This window comes from Macaca mulatta, chromosome 17, assembly GCF_049350105.2.
Source record: "Macaca mulatta isolate MMU2019108-1 chromosome 17, T2T-MMU8v2.0, whole genome shotgun sequence".
Taxonomy (NCBI): domain Eukaryota; kingdom Metazoa; phylum Chordata; class Mammalia; order Primates; family Cercopithecidae; genus Macaca; species Macaca mulatta.
Genome location: NC_133422.1, coordinates 13,776,580 through 13,797,407, shown reverse-complemented (window position 1 = coordinate 13,797,407; position 20,828 = coordinate 13,776,580). Strand labels below are relative to the sequence as shown.

Below are 20,828 nucleotides of genomic sequence, written 5' to 3'. Positions count from 1 at the left end.
CTCTTTCTTCATAGAATTGGGAAAAAACTACTTTAAAGTTCATATGGAACCAAAAAAGAGCCCGCATTGCCGAGACAATCGTAAGCCAAAAGAATAAAGCTGGAGGCATCATGCTACCTGACTTCAAACTATACTACAAGGTTTCAGCAACCAAAACAGCATGCTACTGGTACCAAAACAGAGATATAGACCAATGCAACAGAACAGAGGTCTCAAAAATAACACCACACATCTACAACCATCTGATCTTTGACAAACCTGACAAAAACAAGCAATGAGGAAAGGATTCTCTATTTAATAAATGGTGCTGGGAAAATTGGCTAGTCATATGCAGAAAACTGAAACTGGACCCCTTCCTTACACCTTATAGAAAAATTAACTGAAGATGGATTAAGAACTTAAACGTAAGACCTAAAACCATAAAAATCCTAGAAGAAAACCTAGGCAATACCGTTCAGGACACAGACATGGGCAAACACTTCATGACTAAAACACCAAAAACAATTGCAACAAAAACCAAAACTGACAAATGGGATCTAATTAAACTAAAGAGTTCTGCACAGCAAAAGAAACTATCATCAGAGTGAACAGGCAACCTACAGAACAGGAGAAAATGTTTGCAATCTATCCATCTGACACAGGGCTAATATCCAGAATCTACAAAGAACTTAAACAAATTTACAAGAAAAAAACAACCCCATCAAAAAGTGGGCAAAGGATATGAACAGACACTTCTCAAAAGAAGACATTTATGTGGCCAACATATGAAAAAAAAAAAGCTCAATCAAATCAAAACCACAATGAGATACCATCTCAGGCTAGTTGGAATGACAGCCATTAAAAAGTCAGGAAACAACAGATGCTGGAGAGGATATAGAGAAATAGGAATGCTTTTACACTGTTGGTGGGAGTGTAAATTAGTTCAACCATCATGGAAAGCAGTATGGCGATTCCTCAAGGATCTAGAACCAGAAATAGCATTTGACCCAGCAACCCCATTACTGGGTATATACCCAAAGGATTATAAATCATTCTACTATAAAGACACATGCACATGTATGTTTATTGCAGCACTATTTACAATAGCAAAGACTTGGAACCAACCCAAATGCCCATCAATAATAGACTGAATAAAGAAAATGTGGCACATACACCCTATCGAATACTATGTAGCCATAAAAAAGAACGAGTTCACACCCTTTGCAGGGACATGGATGAAGCTGGAAATCATCATTTTCAGCAAACTAACACAGGAACAGAAATACAAACACCACATGTTCTCACTCATAAGTGGCAGTCAAACAATGAGAACCCATTGATATAGGGAGGGGAACATCACACACCAGGGCCTGTCGGGGGCTGGGGGGCAAGGGGAGGCATAGCATTAGGAGAAATACTAATAATGCATGTGGGGCTTAAAACCTAGATAATGGGTTGATGGGTGCAGCAAACCACCATGGCACATGTATACCTATGTAAAAAACCTTCACATTCTGCACATGTATCCCAGAACTTAAAGCATAATACATATAATTTATATAATATTTATACTTTATATATATATATAGTATAAAATAAAAGTAGTTTAGTAAAAACCTAGTCTTCAAGATTGAGATCTGTAATCTAAAATCTGAATTTAAAATATTACTGTTAGCCAATAATTTTCTCCCTTTAAAAAAATATGTATTTCCTATCTCTAACTGAACCAGACTAGACGAAATGATAAATCTGCAGCAATAAACATCCTAGCATCCGGATTGTGGTTTTTCCACTTGGTCTGTGTATGGTATGCTGCTATAACAAAATCTGTAGTTAGGTAATTTATAAAGAACAGAAATTTATTTTTTCACAGTTCTGGAACTGGGAAGTCTAAGATCAAGGCAACACGAGGTCTGGTTGTCTGGCAAGGGCTGCTTTCTGCTTTTAAGATGGCACCTCATTGCTGTTTCCTCCAAAGGGCAGGAACACTGTGTCCTCACACACATCTATTCACTTATTTATTTGTTTATTTAATGAGTGCCCTGGTAAACTTCAATGTTGACAAATCAGTTTCTTTTCTTTTCTCCTCCTTTTTGTTTTCTTTTTTTAAGATACGGTCTCACTCTGTCAACCAGGCTGGAGAGTAATGGTACAATCATGGCCCAATGCAGCCTTGAACTTCTGGGCTCAAGCAATCCTCCCAACTCAGCCTCCAAAGTATCTGGGATTACAGGCATGTGACATCATGTCCAGCTAATTTTTTTTTTTTTTTTTTTAGAGACAGGGTCTGGCTATGTTGCCCAGGCTTGTCTCAAACTTGTAGGCTCAAGCAGTCCTCCCACCTCAGCATTCCAAAGTGTTGGGATTACAGGTGTGAGCCACTGCACCTGGCCTCTCTTACTATTTTTTAAGGACAAAGGCATTATTTACTCACATGGGTGCACATTGGCTTATTTTGTATAACTTTATTGAGATTTGATTCACATCCCATGCATCTTACCCATTTAAAATACGTCATTCCATATTGTTTACTGAATTACAGAAATGTGTAACCATCACTACAATCTCCTACTTTTAAAGTATCTTTTTCTAGTATTATTTCAGTGTCATCTTTTTTTATATATTAAATACATTTTGATATGTTGAAATTATTATTGATTTTGATGCTCAAATTGTTCAATTTAGCCATTGTCCCTTTCTCCCAGGCCTGGCAACCACTGATCTACCTTTTTTTGTAGTTGAGATGGAGTCACTCTCTGTCGCTCAGGCTGGAGTGCAGTGGCAGGATCTCGGCTCATTGCAAGCTCCACCTCCCGGGTTCATGCCTTTCTCCTGCCTCAGCCTCCCAACTAACTGGTACTACAGGCACCCGCCACCACACCTGGCTAATTTTTTGTATTTTTAGTAGAGATGGGGTTTCATCATGTTAGCCAGGATGGTCTCGATCTCCTGACCTTGGCCTCCCAAAGTGCTGGGATTACAGGCTTGAGCCACCTCGCCTGGCCTAATCTACTTTCTGTCTCTATGGATTGCCTATTGTGGAGATTTCATATAAATGAAATTATATACTTTGTTGCCTTTTGCATGAATTCTTTAACTTAGCATAATGTTTTCAAGGTTCATTCTGATTTGTAGCAGGTATCAGTACTTCATTCCTTTTTATGGCTAATAGTTCATTATATAAATATGCCAGATTTTATGTATCCATTAATAAGTTGTTGAATATGTGAGTTGTTTCTCTTTTTTGACTATAATGAATAATGATACTATGAACATTTGTGGGTACTTTTTTGCATGGAAACATGTTTTCAGTTGAGTATATACCTAGGATAGGAATTGCTAAGTCGTATGACAATTGTATGTTAGCCCTTTTAAGGAACTACCAAAATGTTTTGCAAAGAGATCGTACCACTCTACAGCCCCACCAGCAATATATGAGGATCCCTACACATTCTCGCCAACACTTGTTACTGTCTTTTTTTTCATAGCCATCCTGGCGGATTTGGTGTGTTATCTCACTGTGGGGTTTTGTTTGTTTTGTTTTATATTTTATTGCTTCTCCGTTGTTCCTGTAGATCACTGTGGCTTTGATATGCATTTCCCTAATGGTGTTGTATATCTTCTCTTGTGCCTACTGTCTATTTGCAAATGTTCTTTGTTGATTGAAAAGACTCAAATCCTTTGCTCATTTTTAATGGGGGTATTCATATTTTTATTATTGAGTTTTAAGAGTTCTAGACACAACTCCTTTATCATACATATTATTTATAAACATGTTCTCCTATCCTGTTGTTCTCTATTAACTTTCTTGTTGATATTGTTTACAGTATAAAGTTTTATAAATTCTGATGTGTTCCAAAAAAAAAAAAAAAAAAAAAAGCAGCGTTTCTGACATCGTGATCTGTGGTCTAGCAACTTCTCAGACCACTGAGTCACATGATCTCCCTCCTCTAACAGATTTCTACTTCCATGCCAGGTGGGGCTGCTAGATTTAGCCAATAAAAATATGGGCCGCCCAATTAAATTTGAATTTCAGATAACTAACTTTTTTTTAGTATAAGTACATCTTAAGCAATGTTTAAGATATATTGATACTTAAAAAGTATCAATATACTTTTTTTGTTTATCTGAAAATCAAATTTAACTGGGTTGCCTGCATTTTATTTGGCAGCTCTAACTCCAGCCCTCTAACCCAGGGACAATGAACAGCATAAGTAAAGAGAAAGAAAGCTCTGAAGTCTAAGACTTCAACACACATGTACTTTCTCTATGAAGTAATGAAAAGTAAATGGTATCTCTGGCATATCCTTCACTATGAAAAGGATTCACAAATAGATGGCCCTTGGAGGTGAAGTACTAGATGGTTCCCACCCTCTTCCTTGCCACAGGCTACCCAGTTAGTTTACTCCTTGCCCTGAAGCAAGGCAAGGCTGGGATGCGGGGTAACTCTCTGTGTGTGCATGCGTGGGCATATGCATGCTTGAGGTAGAAAAGAAAGTGTTCCAAGGCCATTTCCTACTGTATTATTTGTAGTCAGTTTTTAGAACGCTCAGCTTTCTCACCCATAAGAAAGAAAATTACCTCATAGGGCTTCTGGCATATCAAGTAAAATATTTTTGAAAGTGCTTGGTAAACCATGATACAGTAGAAAGTGCATGGGCTTTGGCATCAAATAGACCACAGAATGAATCTCAGTTCAGAGACGTATAAGCTGAGCAAGTTATTTAAATCTCTGAATGAGTTTCCTCATCTTTAAAGCAGGGATAACAACACCTACCTCCAACGTTGTTATCTGCAGAAATAATGTATAAAAAGTTTCAGGAAGTAAGGAGGCACCACAGACAGTACATGGGCCTATATGTTATGGGCTGAAGTTTTGGAACTTTGGGTAGTACAAAACTCAATCTCTTTTCTTGCTCCAGGTTATTAAGTGCCTATGACTTGATTTTAATAAGATCAGGATCTGATTCTATTCTTTTAAAAGTAATTAAAGCCAGCATAGATTTCTTTTTTTAAATTTGCCACTCAGACTGCAGGATCTGATGCCCTCATTAATGATTTCAAGAACTACTTAGAATGTATTAGAGCAGGGTGACCAGTTTAAATAATTTACAGTCTGCTTAGATTACTCTCTTATATCCAGGATGGAAAGTAGCCCACATTATCGTCTTGGAAGACCTGAGGCTGAGGGTATTTGATTTGAATAAATTAAGCAGGAAAAAAAATCTACATTAATTTGCAATGGAGTAATTGATATAGTAATATCTATTATTAATTTCCATTTGCAACTGGATTAACTATGTAAATATATACATGCCTTGCAGTGTGTCAGGATGACAGGATAGGTAGGGAAATGATTTCCGGTCCAGTCCGCCTGTACAGATTTCTTGGGAATGATGGCCTTAACTAGCAAGTTAACTACACAAAGCAATTACGTTGAGTTATGTTGAGTTACATTGAGTTACCATATTGTACAGCCATGTTTAGCCATTAATTGGCTCATCCTCCTGCATCCAGTCCTCCTGAGTAAAAGGAATTTTGAAAAGCAGATTAAGAATGTATGTGAGAGGTATATTCTTTCAGTGGAATCTACCATAAAGTGCAATCTTACAGAAAATCACACCTGACTTACGGTCCATGAATATTTTCTTTTTCAGGTTCCAATTTTGGACCACTTACCCATTTTAGTTTCTTTTTTTAATGAGTTGCCTTTCATTCAACTCGGCAGGACAACAAATGTAAACAATGTGTTCTGAACGTTCGGATGTGAAGGAATTAAAAAACAGGCAGCCACATCACCAAAACCTCAGTGAAAACTCTACAGAGAACCCCAGAGTACTCATTAGTCCTCTATGCCACTATCAAGTCATGCACATTTCAGTCTCGGCAATGCCACTATGTGACTTGAGCCATTTATTTTTTCTACTTTGAGTCTTAGAGCCTTAATCTAGAAAGTGAGAAAAGTGAAGAATTTGGGGCCTATATTAGTTTGCTGGTGATGTCCAACCAAGTACCACCGACTGGGTGGCTTAAACAACGGAAGTATGATTCCTCACCACTGCAGTGGCTACAAATCTGAGATCAAGGTGTCAGTAGGGTTGGTTTCTCCTGAGGCCTCTCTCCTTAGCTTGCAGGTGGCTGCCTTTTCCTTCTGTCTTCACATGGTCTTTTCCCTGTGTGTGTCTGTATCCTAATCTCTAATTCTAACAGGACGCCAGTCATATTGGACTAGGGCCCACCCATGTGACCTCGTTTTATCTTAATGACCTCCTGAAAAGTCCTATCTCCACATAATAGTCAAGTTTCTGAGGTACTGGGGGTTAGGATTTCAACAAAGGAAAATTTTGCAGACATAATTCAGCTCATAACAGAGTCTGACTCACCCTTCTCTCCAATATCAACTAACCTCGTGTTAGTCACTTGTTGCTGATGTAAACAAAGTACCAACACATCCATTCTTACAGTTCTTGTGGTCAGAAGTCTGACATCAAGTGGGCAAGATCAAGCATTGGCGGGGCTGTGTTCTCTCTGAAGGCTCTAGGGGAGAATCTATTTCCTTGCTTTTTAGAGGCCACACGCATTTGTTGGCTCATGGCCCCTTCTTCCATCTTCAAGGCCAGTAATATGGAACTGAGTCCTTTTCACTCCGCCATCTCCGATTCTTTCTTTCAGTTCCTTCTTCTACTTACGGGGTCCCTTGTCCTTACAGTGGACTGCCTCAAAACTGTATTTGTCTCTAAGAACAGCCATACAAATTACCACAAATGGGGCAGCTTTAAACAACAGAAATGCATTCTTTCACTGTTCTAAGGCTAGAAGTTTATTTTTTAAAATTTCTTTTATAGAAGGCTAGAAGTTTAAAATCAAGGTGTTGGCAGGCCCAGGCGCTCTCTGAACACCCTAGGGGAGCATTCTTTCATGCCTCTTTCCAAGTTCTAGTGGCTGCCAGCAATTTTTGGCATTCTTTGCTTGTAGAAGCATCCCTCTAATCTATGTCTCCATCTGCACATAGAACTCTCTGTTTGCATGTGTTTCTACATCCGAATTCTCTTCTTATAGGAATATCAGTCATATTGGATTCAGGACTTAACCTAGCCCAGTATGACCTCCTCTTGCCATGTTTACATCTACAAAGGCCCTATTTTCAAATAAGGCCACAGGCAGGTGGTTTCAGGTGGACACAAATCTGGAGGGAGATACTATTCAACCCAGTACAGAACCTCAATTCCATCTGCATCCTTAATTCCCCTTAGTCATGCAATCTAATATATTCATAGGTTCCAGTGATTAGGAGATAGACATCTTGGGGGCTGGGGTGGTTGAGGGATTCTTCTGCCTACTACAAATCTGATAAATAGATCAGCACTTGCTGTATCTCCAAGAAACCTTTATATTTTGTCCAGCCTCCTATCAACAGTCCTCCTCTCACTAACCTCTGTTGTACAGTTTTGCAGTAAGAGATACAGCCATAATTAGCACCATGGGGAAATCACTCTCCTCAAGTAGACACTCATACTGTTACTGTTCAATGTATGAAACTGATCACCAATCCATGATTCCGTAATGGTCTTTTTTCTGTTTCTCTCCTGCTTCTCTCCTACTGCTCTGTGACACTGCTTCTCTCCTGCTGCTTCTCTCCTTCTGCTTCTCTCCTGCTGCACTGTGACACTCTTCACTCACCACCTCCATTTTTTTCCTCCCAAGACAAAGTCTTGCTCTGTCACCCAGGCTGGAGTGCAGTGGTATAATCTTGGCTCACCACAATCTCCGCCTCCCAAGTTCAAGCAATTCTCGTTCCTCAGTCTCCTAAGTAGCTGAGACTATAGGCGCCCACCACCATGCCCAGCTAATTTGGGTATTTTTAGTAGAGACGGGGTTTCACCATGTTGGCCAGGCTGGTCTCAAACTCCTGACCTCAAGTGATCCACCCTCCTTGGCCCCCAAAGTGCTGGGACTACAGGCATAAGCCACTGCGCCCAGTCAACACCTCCATTTTTGACATGGCAGAAGCTTTACTTTAGTCAGTTCCCTGTGCATAGAATTTCTTTTTATTCCCACTTAAACTATTCTAATCGATCATGCAAAAACCATATATTTCAACTTTTTCTCCTTTAAACTTGTCCTAAGTAGGTAGTAGATAACCTAATTCTGACACACAATCCATGCGTTCATTATCCATAGAAGCTGCCAGAAAATTGCTGCAACTTCTTTGACAGTCTTCTCATTGACAGTTAGAGTCTATATCCCTTCCCCTTGAATCTGAGTGGCTGTATGATTGCTTTGATTAGCAGAGTCATATGGAGGTGATCCGTGTGAGCCTCATGAGGCTCAGTCATAAAAGGGTATGCCACTTCTGCCTGACTGAGTTGGAATGCTCTTTCTCATGAGGGCCTCTCTCAAAACATTCCCTCTTGGGCCTGAGTTCCATGCTTTGAGAAGTCCATATACAGAGGTCACATGTAGCTGATTAAGTCTCAGAGTCCCAGCTAAACTCATCTTCAGCCATCCCAGGGCAGGGGCCAGACATGTGAGTGAAAAGGTCTTAGAAGTGGATCTTCCAGACCCCAGCTATGTGGGTCTTCCCAACAGAGGTTGTGAAGAAAATCTCCTTATTCAATATTTGATTTCTAAAAATGGCTTCCTTGGTCCGCTTCTGAGGAAGTCTCACTAACTTCTATAAAGATGCATTTTCTTTCTTTGTGGATAAATTTCAACTCGTTATGCTGAGTGAGAAAAGTCAAACTTAAAAGGGTACATACATATGCCATGCGTGATTCCATCAATATGACATTTTAGAGCTGGCACATTTACTCTATGAGAATAGAAATATGATCAGTGGTTGCTTGGAGAGGTGTTTGTGATTATCTGAGAAGGGTCACAAAGGTGATAAGGAGTTGGAAATGCCTATATCTTGATAAGGATGTGTTTTAGTCCATTTTCTGTTGCTTATAATAGAACATCTGAAACTGAGTAATTTATAAAGAAAAGGAATTTCTTACAGTTATGAAAGCTGAGAAGTATGAGGTCAAGGAGCCACATCTAGTAGGAGCCTCCTTGGTGGTGTGGACTCTCTGAAGTCCTGAGGTGGTGCAGGGTATCACCGAGCAGTGGGGCTGAGCATGCTAACATGCTAGCCCAGGTCTCTCTTCTTCTTACAAAGCCATGAGTCCCACTCCCATAATGACCCATTAATCCATTAATACATGAATAGCTTGATCCATTCATGAGGGCAGAGCTCTGATGATTCAATCATCTCTTAAAGACCCCACCTCTCAATACTGCCACATTAGGGATTACGTTTCCAACACATGAAATTTGGTGGACTTATTCAAACTATAGCAGGCTGTACATTACATGGCGGGGGGGGGGGCTCTACATTTTTTAAATGGATCAAATTATATTTTTTAAATCAGCATATTTCAGTATATAAATTATCCTTCAATTTTAACCACTAAAAAGTATGTAATAGCCTGAAGTCTTAAGTATATAAAATATAAATGATTAACTTTTATAAAAATACAGTTAGCTTGTAAAGAGTTGGGAGTTTACACGGTTCCTTCTGTTAGCACTGTGCCTCTTGGATTATCAATGAAAACTATGATTTACTGAGATAATTAATAGCTAAGAAATACAAATATTACCCTTTAAAATGTTTAAAATACGTCACTTTGCTTTTCAATCACAAATATAATTCCTGTTCATTGTATAAATGTTAAAAAACATAAAACAACTTAAAAGCAAAAAAAATGTGATCTCAGTCACAGCCTTTGGGATAAGCCAATGTCTATGTTTTATTAATATCAGTCCAGAAAATTGCAGGTGCAAATATTAGTGCAACGATACCACTACCTTCTTGCTATGTGCATACGTGTGAGTAGGGGGCGTGTATAGTCAAAGGTGTGTACATCAGCACAGCTCCGCAGCCCCGAGAATGCTGCCTAATTGGGAAACTAATTTCACTCCATCCCACTGTGATCTCTACTTCAAGGGCACTGATGATCATTTTATTATTTGGAATCTGACCCAATGAGTCTTAACTGAACTTCCCATTTACCCAACAATTTAGGTTGATAGGTTTTTGTGTCATCCGTTCCTCTTCCACACAAGAAAAATAAAAACATTAAGCTACAATTTTAAGCATCTGGGAGATGAGAGTAAGGGTTGGGAATGACCTCATTGTATCTGGATGACTTCTCAAACATTTCCTGTTAGTTCACCACATTAGCTACTCAATTCAACACTACTGTGCCTTAGCCAAGTTAATGTTGCATTGATCTTGATTTATGCGTCCTAATGGTCATTTATGCAGATCATTCAGATAAGAAAGAAAACAATAATTAGTGAGCCCAGACACAAATATTTGATTTTCTAAAATTTTATAATTTACCTTACTGTAAGGCAGTAGCAACACCCTGCCTTAATGCCTGCCTGGTTTCTAAATACACACTCTGATATGAAAAACACTGGGTCTGCAATGTTAATACAAAATAGATGTGAGTGAACAGGGATGCTGCTGTGAGAACACTGATGATGGAAATAAAAATTACTATTATAATAAGATGTCACCCATGGTTAACAGGTTAATAAAACACATCTCTTCATTTCAAATTGCATAAAGGCAGAACTTATTTGGATTCTTCCTCAGAATACTGGCAAACAGAGAGTGGGAAACAACATACTGATTTTTAAACTGCCCTTTTTATGTGTAGTTCAGCTTCCATAAAATCCCTCTAAAATGTGCTAGATCTAACTGATCCCTCGTCTCCTGTGAAAAGACCAATCCTTTACACAAAGACTGCTCAGATTTCTTATTTGTAAAGTGCACTAGTAACACCTGCCCCATAGGATTGTGCTTAGAGCACATTAATGAATACAATTCATTCATAAAGTCTTTGTTGAGCCCCTCTATATGCGTGTACTCTTCTCAGTTCTGAAGGCGTCGTGGTGAGCATGGCAGATAAGATGCCATCTACATTCTAGAAAGGGTGGATCAGTGAGGAATGTGGTTTTGAGTACATCAATGTGCTCTAAAAACCACTCTGCCTAAACTTTACATTCACATATACCCAGGGCCACAGGAAAGAAAGCACTTGTGTTGACTTTGCACCGCTCCTGTTGGGTAACACCGCTTTGCAGTCTGTCCCTCCTAGGTCCTTCACAACCAATGAATGCCTCCCTCCTTTGTGGCTCAGGTTAAATTTCATATTTGCCTAAGAAAAACACAGAATCTTGGGAAACTTTAGCCTATTACAGACGCTAAGGAGGAACAGTCTATCTGCTTCTTATTTCTGTTAAAACACACACAAACTGCAGTGTGGGCAGACAATGTTACCTTGGTGATTTCCTTCCCTCTGTTCTCAGCTAAAATTGTGCAAGGCTAATATGAGCACCTGAGTTCTACAAGAGAGGACACAATTTAGACAGGGAAGCTATCAGAGAGCAGGGGAAGGAATGGGGCCTTCCACAGGCTGAATGCTAACCAGATTAAAATGTGTGCAAGGAAATTACACTTACACATTTTAATCTGAGGCGACTGAGCTGGTGCACATTCTCTTAGCTGAAAGGAATGGCGGAAATGAGCTCATTTGAGTAGTGTGGGGACAGTGGCCTCACTCTTGCCTTCCCGCGCCATCCCCTTACGTTGCACAGTATCCTGCAGAGTGATCATTTTTCTCCCTCGTGGAAATAAGGGTTGCTTAAAAGGGCCAGAAGGTACAGCTGATTCCAAGTGAAGCTGACTCAGACTGATGGAGGAAAATGAAGAGTAAATGCAATTTCATTTCAGGTTTCTGAAAGCTATTTACAAATGAGAGCAAAAAACACCATAGAAATCATGAGCAATGCAGTATGCAGTGTCCCCAAATAGATGATTAAGATGGAATGGATTCACTTAGTAACACCAACTGAATATTCAGGGACTGTCAGGGAGCCAGCCTGGAGGAGCTGAGATGCTGCCAAGCCGAGCAGGCCTGTGTGCCCTGGGAGAGGAGGGGTCTCTCTGCCTCTCCTCTTGGGTAGTTAGTGGTGATGTTGGGCTCCCAGCTTTGAAGCTTCCTAATTCAGGCTTTGATTTGCAGGCTCTGCACTAGCCCCTAAAGGCATGAGCCTCTGCATTCCAGAAATCTGATGTCACCCAGGCACAGTTGTGTAGGGGTTTTTCTTTTGTGAACCTTCCCTGAGCAATCTGGCTGCTATACCGGGGAGGTAGGGGAGCTTTTCTATACCTGTCTTCTCTATGATTATGTGAAGGCTCCTAAATCCAAAAGATTTCATCTACCCAGTAACAGCCACCAACCCGCTTCCTTCTACTGTTCAACTTATTACTGTGCTTCCTTAACGCTGAGATGCACATTATTTTCCACTTTAAAACTCTGAAATTGAGGTAGATCTTACAACTGATATCGCCAACTGATACCTTGCAATCTATATTGTGGTATTTCTTTCCCACTCTTTTTCTCTCAACAGGGGCGATTGAATAAATACAGTATCCTGGTCAGGAAAAAATGAAACTCTGCCTCCAGCCTCTAAAGGCCACAAAGAATGAAACTGACAGAAGTGAGTAGGAAGAGAGTGTCCAGGGCTCAACCCTGATCGTTCTGGGTCAAGTAGCCAAGACAAGTGGAGGTCAAGGAGATGGGGCCCTCAGACCTCTAACGGATGATCCATGCTGGCTCTGCCAATCTGTTACCACATGGTAATTGTCTTAGAATAAGGGAATCACCCACATTTGTCCCTGATCTTTGTATTGGTTTGTTTTAGCTTTAGCCATCATAGCTATACTAAAAGAAAAAGGGTCTTTTTCTACACAAGAGTGGTGACAGGAGCACTTCCCGTGTTTACCTTTTAATGTCGCTTTTAAAGATATGCCCCCAGATGTCTAACATGCAAATTCTTCCTGCTGTATAATGTGCCTGAAGCACTGGGTTTGCCATGTGCCCCCCAAAGGAGCCCAACATCCACATGCCCACCTCCCCATCGGCCCAGCAACGTCTGTGTCCTTCGCCCCTTCTTTCAGGGTTCTGTTAAGTGATTAAAGCCACTTGGAGAAATAAATTTAGGCAAAAAGGTTAATGGATCATAATATCCGCTTTACTGGGGTATTCATATTTTAAAGGGTTCTTTGAGAAGCACAGCATCTTAATTAAATAATTGACTTTGAATTGAAGGATTTTTCAGGATGCAAGGAAGGATACTTAGGGCAAGAAGGATTTCAAGTACTCGTCGAATCCTATCATGTGGGCACCCACACACTCTGCCTGAGCCCAAAAGGTCTGGGCATCAAGAAATTTAAAAAGCTACTTCTTTGCTCCTGGCATTTTCATCACATTGGGGATCCTAATAAGAGAAGAGTAAAAAAAAAAAAAAAAAAGAAAGAAAGAAACCAGTTTCATTTGCAAATTAGTTGTTAATGAACACTTTAGTCTTCTTTCACGATGACACAGGCTGAGGGTATTTACTCAATCTAAGTTCTCCTCAGCTTAATGGGAGTATTTGACTAGTCTCTGTAGCAGATTCATCAAAACAAACATTTATTCTGCTACTACATGAGAGACACTCTGACAGCAACTGGGAGAGATTAAGGAATGTATAAGACACGGTCACTGCTTTTCAAGGCCTCACTATCTAGCTGGAGAGAAAAACTCATATGAGCCAGACGGAGAGCTAAATGACAGACTGAACACAATGACACACGGATGACACAATGGAAATGAATCAGCAAATGCAGGGTTGAGTATTTCGGGAGAAACAGTTTGCATAAAAAGCCCTTGGATGAACTGAATCTGAAGGATGGTATTTGGGTGACCTGTTATCTTTATTCTCCTGGCACCTTCATCTTCTTTGGAGAATTTTCCTCTTTCCATTCCATCTGCTTGTGCAGGCAGTGAGTCCCACATGGTATGACACCTGATTCGGCTTAGAGCAGTCAGGATTCTTCACCCCTCTGATATAAAGAATGGCTCCAAGTAAACACATGACTCAACCTGGGCCAATTGGAGCCCTTCCCTGCATTGACTGATTCACACACAGGGAGGAGCTGTCCTCTTCTCTTGGGATCTCTAAACTGGGGGCTGCGAAGATGTGATTGTTAAATGACATTCCTTTCTCATGGAGAAAGCTTCCCTACATAGTGAAGCTAAAATTCAGGAGAAAACAGAAACGAGAGAAGAAACAGGGATGTTCCTGACATCTTTTGGGCACTTACAGGTAGGTCCACCTTCTAGTTTTATAAGCCAATCAATCCCCTCCACATCTTATTCTTTAGACACTTCTATCCACCTTACTTCTGGAGTCAGTTGTCTTCATGTTAGTCCACTTGATGTGTTCCCAAAGAATCACTAGTGTTTGGTTCTTTTTGTTTCCAGTCTTTCATCTCTGTGTTTAATTTTGTGTAGTTTCTATCGTTATATATTCAAACTCACTGATCTTTTCTTCTGCAGTGTTTAATCTGCAAGAATCCCATCAAATTTTCTTTTCAGATATTACTTTTTTAATATTCAGAAGTTCTATTTGAATCTTTTAAAAATATACATATCCCTTTTCTCCTCTCAACATGTTTGTGTTTTTCCCTATACCTTGAATATATGGAGCATATTTATAGTAGCTATTTTTAAATCCTTGTGTGGTAATAATATCATATCTGAAATTTCCAGGTCTGTTTCTTTTGAATGAACTTTTTTTCTGATTATAAATCATATTTTCCTACTTCTTTACATGCCTGGTAATTTTTTGTAAGTGGTAAATCTTGTACATTTAATATTGTTGGACTTTGGCATAGAGCTAATTTACTTGGGATCAAGTTTGATTCTTTCAACACTTTCTTTTAAGCCTTGGTAGGGCAAGTCTAGAGTAGCCTTTTGTTTAGGGCTAATTTAGCCCAATTATTCAGGCAACATCTTCCTGAGTAGTCTGCCTGATGCTCTGTACATTATGAATCCTGTGTGAATTCTAGGAATTCTTCTGTCTACTGCTTTCTCTCCCAGCCTCATAGAGTCCTATACCTGTATTTGTACTTGATATTCAGCCTCACGGAGCCCTGTACCTGCACTTGATATTCAGCCCCATAAACGAAAAACTTCAGCTGAATTAAATTTAAAATGGTTTAATTGAGCAATGAGCAATTCGCGAATTGGGCAGCCTCCTGAGCCACAGCAGCCTCAGAGAATCCCGTGCAGCCATGTGGTGAAAGAAGATTTATGGACAGAAAAAGGAAAGTGACCTATAGAAAATGGAAGTGAGGGACAGAAACAGCCGGATTGGCTACAGCTCCACATTTGCCTTATTTGAACATGATTTGAACAGTTAGCTACATGTGATTGGTCAAAACTTGGTGATTGGCACAAGGGTAGGGTACAGTCTGTTGACATCTCCACTGGTGATAGTTCAGTGTACAGAGAAACATTTAAGCCAAACTTAAAATATGTAAGGAGGCAGCTTTAGACTAAGCTTGATTTTAAAAGGCAAAGATTCCAGAGAACTCTGAAGACTTCCAGAGCATGTCCTCTCTCTTTCTCTGTGTATATGTGTGTGTAGCTTTCTCCGCTCTAGGATTCTGTAAATACTGAAAATTCTAGCTGCCTGGATTCTGAAGTCTACCTCCTAGACTCAGTAAGATCACTGGGCTTTGTTTGGGTTCCTACCCTGTACTATGCATGGAAACTGCCTTCGAACCTGGACAATTACAGGACTCAGTACCTTTCCTTCCCTTCTCTTGGAGTCACAGTCCTGTGCTACCTCTTGTTCAATGTTTGAAAGTTGTTATGTTCTATATTTTGTTTGGTTTTCTAGTTGGGTATGGTGGAAGGCAAATCTCAGGGCACTTAATCTTTCATGGATAAAATCAGAACTCCCGAACTCTAACTTTTTAAGTACTTTTCATCAAAATTTTTTTCTTCAGAAACAATCTATAATTTATACTTAGAAAAAAATAAGATTGTGCCCAGATATTAACTAGTTTATGCTTATCCCACCCGATTCCTTATTAATATGCCACATCTCCCCACTTTCCTACTTGAACTGATCTCAGGAGCCTCAAGTTATGAAACTTGGTTCATCTGTCAAATGGGGATAATAAAAGTATTCACAGCTTGTGGTCAAGATCAAATGAGATAAGTTATATAAAGCCTGGAATATAATGATGGTTCTGCAAAGGGCAACTATTAGTACTACTGAATGAATCACAGAAAGTGGAAATACTGATTTAGTTGAGTGAGATGGCAAGATTAGCGGGTCCATTTCCCTAAAAATAAACACAGACAATAACACACAAACACATTTTCAGCATAGTTTCACTTGGTGACAACTTTCAGTCCAACAGACCTTGTTAACTTCTTTACAAACGTTCCTCAAGAGTTCAAAGGTTCACTGAAAATGTATACCATGCAGTATTTTACGTTCTGTAAATCAGATTTTAAAATAATGATCAAAACTAAATATGAGTTGCATAATTGTTATTGAAAAATGATGCTATAAATGCAACTAGTTCTGGTCATCTGAGTCCTAGGGATGTCGGAGTCTCAGAAGAGAGAGCATGGCAGGAAGGAATGGTTAGGTTGGTCTCGAAATTGAATGATAAGTTACAAAATTTGCACATCTCCTAAATCCTGAAAACAGAAGTAATAAAACTTGGTGTCTGTCTTTCATAAATATTAAAATGAATTAATTATCTGTGGAACATTTTGTTCTGGATTTTGATTTCAAGATACCATTGCTCTCATTTTAAAATAGCATTCCCATCAGATATTTGTATTGCTGGATCACTATTCCTCACTCAGGAAATGATCAGCCTCTTAAATATTCAGGCCTTTTTATTCCTTTACAGAGCAAAGATTTACTAAGTATCTGTATACTCCAGATACCCTGCTCAGTTCTTTCACATGCTACATTATTTACATTGTTTTCTTACAACATAGATAATCATTGCCATTTTATAGTTAAGGAAATTGGGGCCAAGAGAGGGGTTAGGCTTTACATAAAATCACACAGCTAGTAAGTAAAATGTCTACAGAAATAGGACTGAGCTATTTATCCTCAAGGAATCCTTTCCTTTAGTTTTAAAAAATCTATTAAAAAATGAGGATGATGCCTCAGTCTCAAAAAGACCATGAAAACACTGGCTATAGTGGCAGATGGATGCCTTTACCAACTGTAAGAGAAATGGGAATAATGCTGCCAGTCCCCGGTGAGCTGAGATCAGTGAATTCACCCGGCATCTGATCCCAGGAAGATGACCTCAGGGGGTACTATGTTGCTTCTTCAAGAAGACTTCCAAAATTTGTCCCAATGTCTAAGGAATTAAAATGTGCTTTAAAGAAAGGGTACAATTGAAGCATTTTACTTCCTATTTTGCTTCTGTCTATTTGCTCAGGAATTCTCCATAGAGGCGTGAACAAAGAATTTACTACAGGGTTTATATATTCATGCAAATAACATTATTTCTCTAGAAGACTACACTCTTTGTTCTTTCAGATACTGGAACATTTCTGTTTTCTCTTCTACTTTGTTTAAAAGGATTTTGAGGCAAATACATGGCAGCAAACATTCTGAGGCTTCCCAAGCTCTTTCATATACACTGAGTAAGAAAAAACTGTGCTCCTGAACTTGGGTTCCCTGTTGCTTCCAGCAGGTGTAGGATTTGCCACTGCCAGAGACAAAATAGCTGCGCAGCATGAGTTCCTGCCAGAGAGATATACATTCTGCCTTTGGCCAAAGTGCTTTGAATTCACTGGGTGCTTTATGATCAGCTTTTCTGATTCTACAACTGTAAATTGTGATTTCATCAGCTTTTGTTTTGTTTTGTTTTGTTTTCCCTTCTGATTTAGTTGAGGGGAAGACTCTTTTATCCCCCTTGATATGGCTTAGCATAATGGTTTTTGGTACATTGAGGAAGTCTGAAGTAATAGCTGAAAAGATTTCAGGTGTTGATGCCATCAGGGTGTTCTGAGAGGAACTGATGAGGGAGCAGGGAGCCTGGAAATAGCCCTCCACTGAAATCATCCCCCAGGACTGCCCCTTGGTTGCCTGAGCTGTGTTGGAGTGGAAGATCCCATTATGTGGAGGAATCCCTGTATCTGGAGGGATTCTCTGGAGGTAGATCTGTGACCAAAACCACTCAAAGTAGAAACACACAACTTTATGCCTTCTTTCTCTATTTGTCTTAGACCATCTGTACTGTTTTAGCAAAATATCAGAAACTAGGTAATTGATAAAGAACAAAAATGTATTTCTCACGGTTCTGGAGGCTGGGAAATCCAAGATCAAGGTGCCAGCAGGTTTTGTGTCTGGCGAGGGTCCAGTCTCTGCTTCCAATATGGCACCTGAACGCTGTGTCCTCGCCTGGTGGAAGGTAAAAGAGCAAAGATGGGAGAATGTTGTGTCCTCACATGAAGGAACAGCAGGAGAGCAAAGAAGGTCCTACACAAGTTCCCTCCAGACTTTTTATAATGCACTAATCCATTCATGAGGGCAGATGCCTCATGACTTAATCACCTCCCAAGTGGCCTCATCTCTTAATACCACCACAGTGGGGATTAAGTTTCAGCATGAATTTTGAAAAGGACACATTCAAACCATAGCACTATTGTAGGAAGTCAGCAAATACACTTTTATAAAATAAGAGCACATTTTTCTTTATCCTTTATAAATTCTGATTCTGCCTGTGCCATGATAAATGATGCCACTGATATCCTCATGGACTCCCATGGACTCACTTAGCCCACAGACATCCTCTTTCTACGGTAGACTCTGGAGGCTGTGCTACATTAAGGAAATAGCCCATTGCTTTTTCTGTATGTAGAGTGCAAGCGCCTTTCCTGAACCACTATTGAATGAACATGAATGTTCCTCTTACCACTCTAGCCACTCCTTTTCAGTCTCCTTTGCTGGTTCAGCCCCATCTCTCTGACCTCTAAATACAGGAGTTCTCCTGGGCTCAGTCTTTGGCCTTGTTTTCTTCTCTATCTACACTCATTGCATTGTTGACCTGATCCATCCTCAGGGCTCTGAAGACCACTTAAATAGTGATGCTTCACAGATTAGTATCTTTAGGAGGAAGCTTTTTCATGAACATCAGACTGATCATGTTCAATTGCTCACATCTCCACTTGGATGTTTAACACCCACACCCTAACATGTACAAAGCTAAGTTCCTGATATTTTTCCCAACCGTTGCTGCTGTAATCCTCTGCATCTCAGTAAAAGTCACACATGTTCTTCTAGATGCTCAGGTCAAAAGTAGTTAAGACTGACACTATCTTTCTCGCACACCCCACATATTATAAGCCATCAGAAAATCCTGACAACTTAGTCTTCAAGATGTATCCACAGCCTGAACACTTCTTACCAGCTCTACTGCTCCCACCTTAGTCAAGCAACCATCATCTCTCGCTTGAATAAGCATACAGCCTCTTAGGTTATCTCCATTTTTGTCTATGTCGTTTGTCCAAAACATAGCAACAAGAGCAATCTTATTAAAAGGTCAACTAAATCATGCCACTCCTTAGCTCAAAATCTTCTGATGGCTTCTGATCTCATGCAGAGTAACATCCAAAGCCCTTTCCATGAGCTAGAGGGTCCTACACGATCTGCTCTCTTTTCTCTCCATTGCACTTCTGACCTTTTCCCCTACTACTCCTGTTACTCTCTCTATCTCCCTCTCCCTCTGTTCCAGTCCATTAACCTGTCCTGCTCACTATTTCCACTTCAGAGTCATTGCACTTGTCTTTCTCTCTGCCTGCAATGCTCTTCCCCACATATCATAATGGCTCCAAGTCCTTGCCCCAAGACTTTATTCACATGTCACCTCACATGGAAATAAAGACCAACCAAATTAGAACAGGCCACACCTATTTACTCAGAGCTTGCTAGAGCAATGAGATTAGCCACCATCAACTTTGAGTTCTTCCATTTTGGCAGGAACTCAAAGGCAGGCAGAGAAGTGGGAAAGCTTAGTAGTGGAAAAAAGGGAAGGCTTTCCATACACCCTGATTGGAGGCTGTTGGTGTGGGGAAGCTGTAGGCAGGCTAACTAGAAATGGAGCTTCCTATGGGATTGGTTAGAGATGCATGTTTGGCTTTCTCTGATTTGTCCTACGTTGGAAGGGGGGAAAAATCAGGAAAACTGTCAGTTATTAATCAAGTCCTAGCCATTTGGGGATGATTATTACAGGGGTTATTGTTCAGTTTCCTGGATTGTTATCAAAGATAGTAGTCTGACTTCTTATACCTCTGACTCATAGGTTGCAGGCAAGCTTCCTGGGCTGTTTATTGTAGATGTAGATACTGGGGTTGTTTTTCTGGGCAGCTTGCTGCAGGTTGTGGCCCTGAGTTCTACTTTTTTATGTGGTCTGACCATTGTCCATCTGTATATTCAGTCTTTTACTTCTCAGGGAGGCATTCTCTGACAAGCTCACCTAAAATGCCAACTCTCCCCCACTCCCTTCCTTTGCATTTCTCCTTAATAGTAGTCACTATATACCTCATATTTTTCTTATTTATCTTATTTATTGTATGCCTCTCCTACTAGAATATAAACTACTTGAGAAAGGGAATTGGGGTTCTTTTAAAAATTATTGTATTCTAATACCTAGACCAGGTCTATCTGGCCCATTATAGAAAGTCAATGACTACTGCTGAATAAAGCAATGAAATATTTATTAAGAATCTATTATTAAGGAGGAATTACACTAGTTAATAATTTTACCATGGAGAAATCTGACAGTCACCATGTTAACCAAGTGATCAAGATTAATGTTACCAGAAATGAGTCATATTGATATCATGTATTCATTGGTATTAAGTGATGAGATCACCACATGTTTTCTGTGGTTTTCTTCCCCCAAACCCACAGCTACA

At 39.9% G+C, this 20,828-nt stretch overlaps 1 protein-coding gene across 4 annotated transcripts in view; it reads right to left on the bottom strand.

Moving 5' to 3' along the window:
* Positions 1–20,828, bottom strand: part of RFC3 (replication factor C subunit 3) — a 622,442-nt gene that overhangs the window by 404,015 nt on the left and 197,599 nt on the right. For 2 of the 4 annotated variants that reach the window (XM_077973677.1, XM_077973676.1), the window contains exon 8: positions 18,208–18,312. In XM_077973677.1, coding sequence (XP_077829803.1) covers positions 18,234–18,312 — 79 coding nt within the window. In that variant the 3' untranslated portion in view covers positions 18,208–18,233. Of the gene's footprint in view, positions 1–13,049; positions 13,315–15,765; positions 18,313–20,828 lie in introns of those variants that run through there. The other 2 variants (XM_077973675.1, XM_015120869.3) reach the window with 2 other exon arrangements.